General features: G+C 30.9%; 2 protein-coding genes across 2 annotated transcripts; both read left to right on the plus strand.

Annotated features, from left to right (window-relative positions):
* Nucleotides 1-54: 54 nt before the first annotated feature.
* Nucleotides 55-3,801, plus strand: LOC116351028. Its single transcript, XM_031783055.1, has 3 exons — nt 55-135; nt 2,361-2,509; nt 3,655-3,801. The coding sequence occupies exons 1-3, from the start codon at nt 60-62 to the stop codon at nt 3,748-3,750; spliced, it is 321 nt and encodes a 106-aa protein (XP_031638915.1). The 5' UTR covers nt 55-59; the 3' UTR covers nt 3,751-3,801.
* A 1,540-nt stretch (nt 3,802-5,341) lies between these two features.
* LOC116351027 (serine/threonine-protein phosphatase 6 regulatory ankyrin repeat subunit A-like) lies at nt 5,342-7,404 on the plus strand. The gene is made up of 11 exons (XM_031783054.1): nt 5,342-5,481; nt 5,588-5,641; nt 5,848-5,952; nt 6,017-6,115; nt 6,193-6,291; nt 6,372-6,473; nt 6,542-6,640; nt 6,730-6,840; nt 6,902-6,994; nt 7,062-7,131; nt 7,206-7,404. Exons 1-10 carry the CDS (start codon nt 5,430-5,432, stop codon nt 7,124-7,126), a joined length of 879 nt encoding a protein of 292 aa, XP_031638914.1. The 5' UTR covers nt 5,342-5,429; the 3' UTR covers nt 7,127-7,131; nt 7,206-7,404.
* The last annotated feature ends 4,073 nt before the right edge of the window (nt 7,405-11,477 follow it).

Here is an 11,477-nt window from a genome sequence, read left to right on the forward strand (position 1 = left end):
TACAACAACTATGATAATTTGCAATACAATTCGACAGCAGGCGGGTCGGCAAATTGGACATGGTTGCCAAATCCACCAAACAATACAGCCGGCACGGGTGGTTTGAGACCGGACATTTATTCACCGCAAGTGCGAGTAAGCGTACTCGAATACTTGTTTCTGTGAACGTTCATATGGCAACGATACAGCTGTATCCTCACAATATCCGCCAAGCCAACAAACTGTTTAAATAATCATAAATGACGCCCGTAAAACAGAAGACGAAAAAGAAGAAGAAAATTCAACAATTTTACTTTTCCGCACACACCTAGTGTGTAAGGTAAAGTATTGGAATCGGTCGAAAAATTAACACCCATCAAAAATGTGTTTTCTGGGTGTTTTTGGGGCCATCGAACACGAATCTAGCATTTTTTCGATGTCCGAATGTATGTGCGTACCCTGTACCCTGTACGCTGTACGCAAAAATTTGTTAACACGATAACTTTCAAAGAAGAAAAGTAATTCAAAATCTGACTTCTCAGGATGATTGGGGGTGCCGAGGAATAGAAACCATTAGATTTTGAGCGACTTTGGTTGATAGAGTAAAGTGTCTTGTCTGGTGTGATGCCCATGGCCATCCATGGGAAAAATTCAAATTTTCTTCCAAAAGTGATATTAAATGTATTCTAAACCGTTATGACGTTAGTTTTGCGATACAAATAATTTTCGATACACTTTTCATAAAAAAAATTCAAATAAAATGTCTTACATCCGTAAGATGAACTTTTTCGCACTGTGATCCACAATATGCATTTATTACGTATCTTTTACCGTGAATGTGAATTCATGAGAAAACTGAATCTGATATAAGTCTTGCGATACAAATAATTTTTGATAGACTTTCAAATGCTTGTATGGAATCGTAATCATGTGAAAATTTCCAGAGGTTTTTTTCCCACGAAAAGCTAACATTCTGAAAGTTTGAAGAAATTTCAATACAATTGAGTGGTACCTTCCATACAAAATTTTTGTTTTTGAGCAAAAAATCCAAAATTTTGTTTGGGAGGTATCCATTGAAATCATTTCAAACCCTCGGAATGTTATTTTTATGTGAATACTTACATATTTTTGAGTGTTTAAGTATACATTAAATATCACTTTTGGAAGAAAAATTGAATTTTTCCCATGAATGCCCATGGGCATCACCCCAGACATGACACTTCACTGTATCAACCAAAGTCGCTCAAAATCTAATGGTTTCTATTCCTCGGCACCCCCAATCATCCTGAGAAGTCAGATTTGAATGGTTGAGAATAATAATGAAACTTAATTTTTGTTCAAACTGAAGTGTCCCTTCGGAATATTTCCAATAAAAGTGTCCCAAGTTTGTATATAGTTTGCCATATAAACTTGGGACACTTTTATTGGAAATATTTCGAAGGGACACTTCAGTTTGAACGAAAATTAAGTTTCATTATTATTCCCAAGCATTCATTTTGAATTACTTTTCTTCTTTGAAAGTTATCGTGTTAACAAATTTTTGCGTACAGCGTACAGGGTACAGGGTACCACGCACATACATTAGGACATCGAAAAAACGCTAGATTCGTGTTCCCTGGCTTCTCAAACACCCAGAAAACATGTTTTTGTAGGGTGTTAATTTTTCGACCGATTCCAATACTTTACCTTACACACTAGGTGTGTGCGGAAAAGTAAAAATCAATTTTTTCGGCGTAAAAACAAAGTCCCGATTGTTGCGAGGAAAAAAACTATAGACAAACTTTAGAGCAAAAACACGACATATCCAGCCTGCGGGTAAAAACAAATAATCGATATATCGTGTTTTTGCTCTCAATTTTTTACAAACTCCTTTTGTTCTAAAATTTGAAAGTTCTCTATATACGCTGAAGAATTTGCATCATGTTTTTAAGGTCAAGTTCTTCCATTTCGGTTTTACTATCAGGCTGTCAAATATCATATTTTTCCATAACCTTGTCGTCATTAGATAAATCTAAGCAGAAATATGGTCGCTGTTGTATTTCGGACAGAATGAACTCAATCACTTTGATAATGATAAATCTTCATTTATTTTTGTCTCATCATTATATTTATTTGCTCTGCTCAATAGTCATTTTGAATGTTTGGTTTCTTGACTTTTCGTTATTAGTCGCTGACGATTGTATATATTAAACAATTTTTGTATATATTTTCACTTATGATTCATTGTAAATGTATCGAATCGTTCAGATGGTGATTAAGCAAAATATTGAAATCAATCGTTGTATATAAAAGGACCGCCTTATGCCAGTGCAAATTAGTCAAATTCGGACAGTAAGCAAATAACATTCAATTCTTCCAATTAACATTTTTTTTTTGTTCAGATCAGAAAGAAAAGGAACAACCATGGGAACAACAATGTCGGACGATTGTTGGCGCACGCATTATAAATGCACCAATTGTGGACATGTATATTTTACGCATCATAATGCCCCATGTATGGCTTCGAATCATTTGCATTAGAATTCACAAAGTAAGTATTTCCTTGAAAGCTTTTGAATAAAAATCATTTGAATTACAACAAATTGAGATGAAAATAGTATGCAGTAATTAAATTAAACTCAAATCTTCAATGTGCTATAAAACTTCTTCAAGTTATTAATAAGCGAAATCACGAAGTCAAGCATGAATCCACAATATTATTTTAAAGGAAGCGAAAAATCGAAATTTTTTGAACTCAAGTGATTAAAAAAACATACTTACTTCTTTAATAAAAAAATATTTGCATGAAAAATCATAGTTCAATTTTTTTTTGAAGCCAAATGAAAGTGAAATTTTAAAAGATGCACTTTTATTTAAGTCAAAGTCGAAATAATTCAATGGCGGATGATTCATTCTCAAATGGAGTCAAGCAAAAAAGTTTAAGCTGTTATCATGCTCCTCAGAAAATGCAATCCAAGCACTTTGCAAATGATAAATCATCGTAAATCAGCTTTGATTGTCATTTCTGGGAGCTAAAATCATTCAATTTGAGAATTTATATAATTAGCTTTTGTTTATTTATCGCTTCTGTCTGAGTAATGTAATTAAATTCGAAACACACAAACATCTACCAAAAGTGTCAATGTTGAACACCACATATAGGTGATTGATCCATTTTGCCAACGATTGCACGAATCATAAAATCGAAATTGATAAACTATATTTGTATGTATTCTCAATCACTGTTAGTATTCAAAAAAAGTCGTATAAGTTTGTATTGAATTCGATCGTGTATAAATAGATCGTCAAATGTAATACAAAATTAGTAATTTTCGAGCGACAAACGAGCAACAAATAAGCAGTTATCCAATTTGAATGCATTTTTGCATAGACAAACTCGAGGAAGAATAAAAAAGGAACAGCAATGCCGTTCGATCGATGGCACGCATTCTATGAGTGTACCAAATGTGGGCACAAATACGACTTTGTAAACACACAACCAAACTTTGGACTTCCATGTATATTATGTAACACCATTAATTTTCCGATACCCGGTGGTGATGCAAATCGATTCGCATAATTTTATTTTTGATTGTATGCATTCAACAAAAATCTATTCAAATTCAAGAACGATTTAATATTCAATTTCAAATGCATTATAATTTATTTGATTTTATTCATTTGTATCAATTACAGCTGCACTTCAAGGAATCAAGGATGGTCAAAAACCCCAAACGGATCGCCGTTTTCTTTCAACCGAAAAATAAAACGAGAAATAATTTTGTGAAATAATATATTACTTTGATGACTGAATAAATACACCTCATTCGTCACTTGATAAAAGATTGATGCATTTTTATTTAAATATCTTTTGTAAATGTCAATGGATCATTTTTACAAAGAATTATTTGCATTAAAACTCGTAGTTCAATTAATTAATTCATAGAAAGCTATTCCGAAAAGAGATTCAAATTTTTAAAATTAATTCAGACGAACATCATTGTTTTGATTTGTAGAAACCTTACACCAAGTAGAAACTCGAAATAATGTCATGTGTTTTCAACAAAAATATATTTATTTATTTTCACTTTTGATAATAAAATACTGTATACAGAATTAAATTGTTTTGGCTTCGACTGTTTTTCCTCTCAAGTGACACCATTTTGTGGTTTTATAAACAGAAAATTTACCGCATTATTTCCATTCGAAATCTGAACGTTGGCAATTTTCGTTGTTACCTCGACTGTAAAGAGCACGATCAAGCCATTCAAATCGAGTTTTTGTTCAATAAAACCAAAGGAAACAGAAAGAAGTTTAGAAAAGAATGTCAGAAATCTGGACGTTTTATAGATGTGGTCGGTGTAACAACACATACAGCATCAATGATGTTGCACCACACTCATATACACTAGTGCCGTGCCACCTTTGTGGCCAAGTAAATTATCCGCTTTTCGTCGTATGTAAAATTTCTTCTATCAAATTATCAATTCAAAGGTTTTATTTCATGTTCATACTTGTCTATATTAATTCCAGATGCGTCGTAATTAACCAGTATTAATCACCAATTTGAACCGATGAATCAGAAAGTGATCCACTCAATTACTATTATGATTGAATAAAATAGGTCATAATTTGACAAAATATCAACACAAATTTCGGCATTTTAATATCCCTGGGAAAATTCTTTTTTGAAGTCGATTAACTTTTCAAGTTCTTTTTTAAAACTTCTATAACGATTGGATGGATTTTTTTCGCTGTGAAATGAAATCAATTTTTGGTTCAACAAAAATAACATTGATTAAAAATTCGCGTGAGTCTTATTATTTTTGGATGCACGAATGATGGCCATTCCACTTGTTTTTCATTTTTTTTAATCATAAGCAGCACCAGATTATTCACATCATTTTAATGTACACGTGTTATTCAAACGTTTGCTATACATTTGAATGGTAAACGGAATAAATGATCATTTTTTACTAACGAAAGTTTTCACATTTGAATTATCAATTTCATTTTATTTTCGTGCTATTTGATTGCAATAATTAATTTGATTTATTAATGAAGTGTGTGTGATGAGATTTATAATTGTAATCGTTCCTTTTGTTTCAAGTGTTCAAGGTAAATTCAGATTTCGTCTTAAAAGAAGTTATACCAACAACATTCTTAATTTGTACATTTTCGCACACAACTAGTTACACAGAAGTAAAATGTCTTATCAGTGTCAAATGCAATTGGTTGTTTTGACATAAATTTAAAAATCAGAATTGAAATTGAGGATTTTAATCTGTCTCAGCTATATGTATATTCACTGTCACTTAACCTGGTATTTTTGCTATAAATATGGAGGTTTAACGCAACAAGTGATCATTCTATTTGGAAGATACTTTCGGTAACTTCACATTTTGTATATTTATATTTCAATAAATCTCTTCGTTCCGTTATTCGTAAAGTGTTTAATTCAACCAAATAAGATGATGAAATTTTTATTTGTGATCGTTTTTCTCGTCGGTGCGAGTGTACAAGGTAATTTTACGTGAAGACCAAAAAATAATGAAACTTGAACATCCCTAGCGATCCCTAGTAACAAATATGATATGAATTATTTCAATGTTTTCAATAATTTTCTCAGACAATGTCAACAGTACTGATGGCAGTGAATATCTTTACAAGGCCATTAAATCAGGTTAGTTGAAGACGATGAATATTCCTTTAACGGTTCAATATTGTATCTAGTATTGTATATGACCACAACGGGTTTCAATCTTTTTTTTTAATTTTATTTTTTATTGAGTTCTATCCGCATTTTTCTCCAAAAAATAAAACGTTCAAAATACTATTCAAACTCAATATCAATTATATGAAATCTAAATTATTTCCGATTATATCTAGGCAATGTAGATGTAGTCACATTTCTAATCGATAATGGTGTAAATATGAATGTGTTTGATAAAAATTTGTATCCGTTCACACCACTCCAATTGGCTGTTGCTAAAGGTAATTTTCAATTGTGAATTGAAAAGAAAAGTATTTATTAACAAGAATTTTATATATTTTGTAGGTCAAACGGAGATATTCAAAAATCTTATCGAACATGGAGCTGATGTGAATTATGAAAACGATTATAATTTTACTCTACTTCATATAGCAGCAATGTTCGGTAATTTTGTACAATTTTGAATAAACAATTTCTTATCTGCGCACGTAGCTAATCAATGTTACTTTATAACCGTTCAGATAATTTGGAAATATGCGAAATCCTAATCGCAAATGGAACAAACGTGAATGTTGAAGACTTCGAAAAGTACACACCACTCCATAACGCCGCTCAATACGGTAATTGTCTTGATGTTCAGAAATTAGAATTGTTTTTGGTGGATCTTAGCTATTAACTGTTTATCTGCTTAATATTTCAGGCTCAAATGATACGGTTGAATATTTAATTGCACGCGGAGCGAATATAAGTGCCAAAACTGATGACGAAGGTTTTATACCTTTACATGTGGCTGCCATGAGTGGTATACAATTAATTTCCCCTTTAAATTTTAAATAAAAATTAATTGTTTTAAATTGTTCAACATTTCAGACAATTTGAAGACTTGTAAGAGTCTAATTGCACATGGATCGGACGTTAATGCAAAAAACGAAGGGAATCTAACACCTTTACATTACGCAGCTATTTTTGGTAATTATTCATTTTTTTTTAAATAATTAATATTATGTGTGTACGATCAATGCGCCAAAGTTAAATACTTCATTTGATCAATGTTTCAGGTACAAAGGAATTAGCTGAATATCTGATCACACAAGGAGCTAATATCAATGCTACATCTGGATATGAAAAGGAGTACATGAAGACGCCTCTTCATATTGCTTACTTATATGGTAATTCCAAAAATTTCAAAATAAACATTGAGAAATTCTACAATTTGTTTTCACTTTTCAGGCAATGAAGAAATGCAAACGGCCTTGATTAATAGTGGAGCAGACGTAAATGCGAAAGACGAAAAGAATCAAACACCACGTGAAATGGATGCTGGTAATGATGGTTTAAATTATAATTTAATAGAGACATTTTCTTATGGAAACTTAATTTAATTTTCAAGATAAAGAGAAAGATGATATCTATGAATACATAAATAAAAGGAAGACTATGTTCGAAAACTTATAAGAAATGTAAAGTCACTTTCATCTGAAAAGCAGAGAGTCGAATAATCAAGCTTAAACCGATTTTATTATTCATTTTTCAGACAACGAAGAATTTATTGATTGATAATGGCACTGATGTGAATGAATGCTAAAAACATTGATGATAAAATACCGACTGAAATAGATACTATTCTTGTTACATTTAATTTGATTTAATTTCATTTCTTAGATATAGGCATCGATTTGCCGTCAAATTTTTCTAACTTTTCTCGCCCTCTTTATTTTGAATTTTAACATGCAGCCATCATATTCAAAATAAAATATATTTTTTTGTTATTTTTTGTAATCAAATGTATTTCAAATAAAAGATCAAAGAATTAAAACATGACTATACATCGTACGTGCTGTTAAATAATAACTAAGATCTCTTTTATATACTTGATTTGAAACTAATTCTTTTACTCTTTAATTCGAGCCACAGTTCAATGATTTGGTGCGCTAAATAAAAGTTTAGACTTGATCATTTACAAGGGATGTGGTCTTTCAAAGAAAATTGTTCATTGTTTTTGGTAGATCTTTTTTTTTGCTGTGAAATGAAATGAATTTTTAGTCCAAATAAAAATAAAAACAAACTTACATCGGCAAGTAAAATCTCAAAATAAACTGGAATTTCGTGTTTCAATATGTTTATTTATCTTCACTTTTGATAATAAAATACTGTATACAGAATCAAATTGTTTTGGCTTCGATTGTTTTTCCAGCACAATCGTTTATCTCAAGTGACACCATTTTGTTGTTTTATAAACAGAAAGTTCACTGCATGGTTTCCATTCGAAATCCTAACGTTGGCAATTTTCGTTGGTACCTCCACTGTAAAAAGCACGATCAAGCCATTCAAATCGAGTTTTTATTCAATAAAACTAAAGGAAACAGAAAAAAGTTGGTAAAAAATGTCGGAAGTGTGGTCAACTTTTTACAGATGTAGTCGGTGTAACACCACATGCAGCATTAATTATGTTGCACCACAACCATATACACAAATATCGTGCCACATATGTGGCCACATTAACTGTCCACATTGTCTCCTTCACTATCGACGTATGTGAAATTTAGATATGTTTGTTTCATTTAAAGATATTCAAATAGTTTATATTCTTTTAGTTCAAATTATAAATTCGATTTAAAATTCAACTCGAGTTTTTATTTCATATTGATATCTGTCTATTTTAATTCCAGATAACAGTGCACACACGTAACACAGGTCGTGTGTTAATCACCACTTTGAACCAAACAATAAATGTCTACAGAAAGTGATTTGGTTTCTATTAATTTAATAAAAAAATTATAGCTAGACAAAATATCAAGACAAAAATTTGCTTTAGAACTTTGAAAAATTCTTTTTTGAAGTCGTTTAACTTTTCAGAGTCTCTTTGAAACTTCTGGAACGATTTAAATTCGAGTTAAATAAATGTAAAAAATTATGAACCAAAAAGAACTTTTGCTTTAGAATTCAAAATGTGAGTATTTCCCTGAAAACGTTTGAATAAAAATCAAAATATTCACAACTAGTTAATATGAAAGTAAAATGCATTCTTTTATCTTCGAAATATTTTGCATGGCAGTGAAAGTATGCAGTAAAAATTCAATTTAAACTCAAATCTTCAAAGGAGACGCGTTTTAACATGAAATTACTGATTATTCAATTCTTGATCTCATTCAGGGATTCTTATCGAACTCTTTCACGCATGAATATCATATTCATCGATAACCATGTTGAGTTATTAGATAAATCTTAGCGGAAATATGATTTATCTTTTCAATTCGAATAAAAGCAACGCGATCGTTGACGTTTGCATGAACAACGAAAGTGATAAACATTTTGTTTTATCGAATCGTTCAGATGTTGTTTAAACATAATTTTGAGATTAATCGTTGTATAAAAGGGATCGCCTTATGCCAGTGTAAGTTAGTCAAATGCTGACCGTAGCGCAAGTAATATTCAAATCTTCCAATTAACACTTTTTTGTTCAGCTCAATTTTGAAAGAAAAGGAACAACAATGTCGGACGGTTGCTGGCGCGCGCATTTTAAATGCAACAATTGTGGAGATTTGTATGACGTTATAGACAGTGCATTGGACCACAGTACCCCATGTACAAAATGTGGCAGCTTAAATTATCCGTTTATGGTGTAAGTTGATTTATGTTTCGGTTTTATCTTTATCTTTAATACGGCCATTAAAAAAATATGTTTATATGTTTTTTTTACTTGAAATACAAAAAGGATGTCGCAATATTAAATTAAAAATTCGAATTTAAATCTAATGATTTTATTCAATTGAATCAATTTTAGAAAGAAGTTCCGAACGCGCTATGATAAAAAATGATTGCTGCGTTCAACCGAAGAATACATTTTTACCGAAAACAATTTTTTTTTCATCAATTACTATTATGAATGAATGAATAAACTCAATGCATGACAAAAGATAAACAAGACTCTGTGCGTTTCTATTTAAGTATCAACATACTTACGCCTTTAATAAAAAAAGAAATTGTTTTGTGATAAAGTGTTTTTTTTTGAAGCCGAATGAAAGTGAAATCTTAAAAGATACACTTTTATTCAAGTCAAAGTCAAAAAAATTCAATGGCAGATGATTCATTCTCAAAAGGAGTCAAGCAAAAAAGTTTTAGCTGTTATCATGCTCCTCAGAAAATGCAATCCAAGCACTTTGCAAATGACAAATCATCGTAACCAAGCTTTGATTGTCATTTCTTCGAGCAAAAATCATTCAATTTGAGAATTTATATAACTAGCTTTTGTTTATTTATCGCTTCTGTCTGATTCATGTGTTTTAATGCAATTAATCGCATTGAATTATAATACCACATATTGGTGATTATTCAATGATATAGAACGATTGCACGAATCATAAAATCGACATTGTTAAACTATTTTTGTATATATTCTCAATCACTGTTTAATATTGAGCGTCATTTTGTTGAATCGGCAAATGAAGGTGAATTCATAAGTTCGTTATCAACCTGTGTGGTGCTTTGTTTGTGCATTTCTGAAGTATTGGCGAAATATTTTCAAAAGAACTCGTATCCATGTGTTCAGATGTTGTTTAAACAAAATTTCGAAACAAAGTGCATGGTAATTTCCTTTCAAAATGAATACGTTTGCAATTTTGGGCGCGATAATGGTGTATAAAAGGACAGACTCATGTAGTGGGAAAATAGTCATTTCCAGACAACAAGCAAGCAATTGCTGTTAACACTCAACACATTACATTTTTATTCGGTTAAAATTTAAGAACTGGAACTTAAATAAGCTGGAAATAATGTCGGACGTTCATTGGCTAGCTCATTATCTTGCATCCTATAGGTGCAAAAATTGTGAAAATGAATACGAGAGCGTTAACCAGCTAGTTAATCAGGTCGTCCAATGTGTAAAATGTGGCGTCACTAATTATCCGATATGTGAGGTAAATAAAATTATCATTTGATTTCATTTTAAATTGAATACATTTTGAGAATTATGGAGAATTAGCATGATTTTTTTTAAATTCAAGAAGGATTCAATTCGAATTGAATTCTTACTACTTAATTTTATTTTTTTCTGCAGAGGAAATTGTTCCATCCCCTACCATCTATGCCTGATATCAGTGACAACGACAATTCAAATCAACAGTAGAAAAACCTTCTACGAAAAACAATTTTGTTGAATAAAATATTACTTTGACTGAATAAATAGATCCAATTCGTCACTTGGCAAAATATAAACATAAATCTAAGCATCTTTTATTTCAATTTCTTTTGTGTAGTAGATCGATCATTTTTACAGGATTTCTAGTTAAATTTCAAGGTTTGTGAAAATTTCTCGAATACTAAGTAAGTGAATAAAAGGTGATTTTTAATTCGAGACAAATTAACAATACTCTTTATGATAGAGTTAAGAAATGCGAGAGAATATGAACCAAAAAGAAAAAAAATAATTAACCATATGTAACAGAATACATTTGAAATTGCCTCGAATCATTTTTATTAGAATTCACAAAGTAAGTCTTTCATGCATAAATATCATATTTGTCGATAACTTTGTCGTCATTAGCCAAATCTAAGCAGAAATATGGTCGCTGTTGTATTTCGGACAAAATCAACTCAATCACTTTGATAATGATAAATCTTCATTTATTTTTGTCTCACCATTAGATCTATTTGTTCTGCTCAATAGTCATTTTGAATGTTTGTTTTCTTGACTTTTCGTTATTAGTCGCTGACGATTGCATAAACAACGAAAGTGATAAACAATTTTTGTATATATTTTCACGTATGATTCATTGTAAATTTATGGAATCGTTCAGATGTCGATTAA

This window comes from Contarinia nasturtii, unplaced genomic scaffold (genome assembly GCF_009176525.2).
Source record: "Contarinia nasturtii isolate CC-2019 unplaced genomic scaffold, AAFC_CNas_1.1 Cnas_scaffold_4477, whole genome shotgun sequence".
NCBI classification, from domain to species: Eukaryota; Metazoa; Arthropoda; class Insecta; order Diptera; family Cecidomyiidae; genus Contarinia; species Contarinia nasturtii.

Bases quoted from the DNA above. Each gene is read 5' to 3' on its own strand.
- LOC116351028 (XM_031783055.1), top strand. From the start codon at position 60: ATGGTTGCCAAATCCACCAAACAATACAGCCGGCACGGGTGGTTTGAG. The intron at 136-2,360 runs GTAAGCGTACTC...TTTTTTGTTCAG, and splicing joins TTTATTCACCGCAAGTGCGA to ATCAGAAAGAAAAGGAACAA. The intron at 2,510-3,654 runs GTAAGTATTTCC...TATCAATTACAG, and splicing joins TTTGCATTAGAATTCACAAA to CTGCACTTCAAGGAATCAAG.
- LOC116351027 (XM_031783054.1), top strand. From the start codon at position 5,430: ATGATGAAATTTTTATTTGTGATCGTTTTTCTCGTCGGTGCGAGTGTA. The intron at 5,642-5,847 runs GTTAGTTGAAGA...GATTATATCTAG, and splicing joins TTACAAGGCCATTAAATCAG to GCAATGTAGATGTAGTCACA. The intron at 6,641-6,729 runs GTAATTATTCAT...TCAATGTTTCAG, and splicing joins ACATTACGCAGCTATTTTTG to GTACAAAGGAATTAGCTGAA.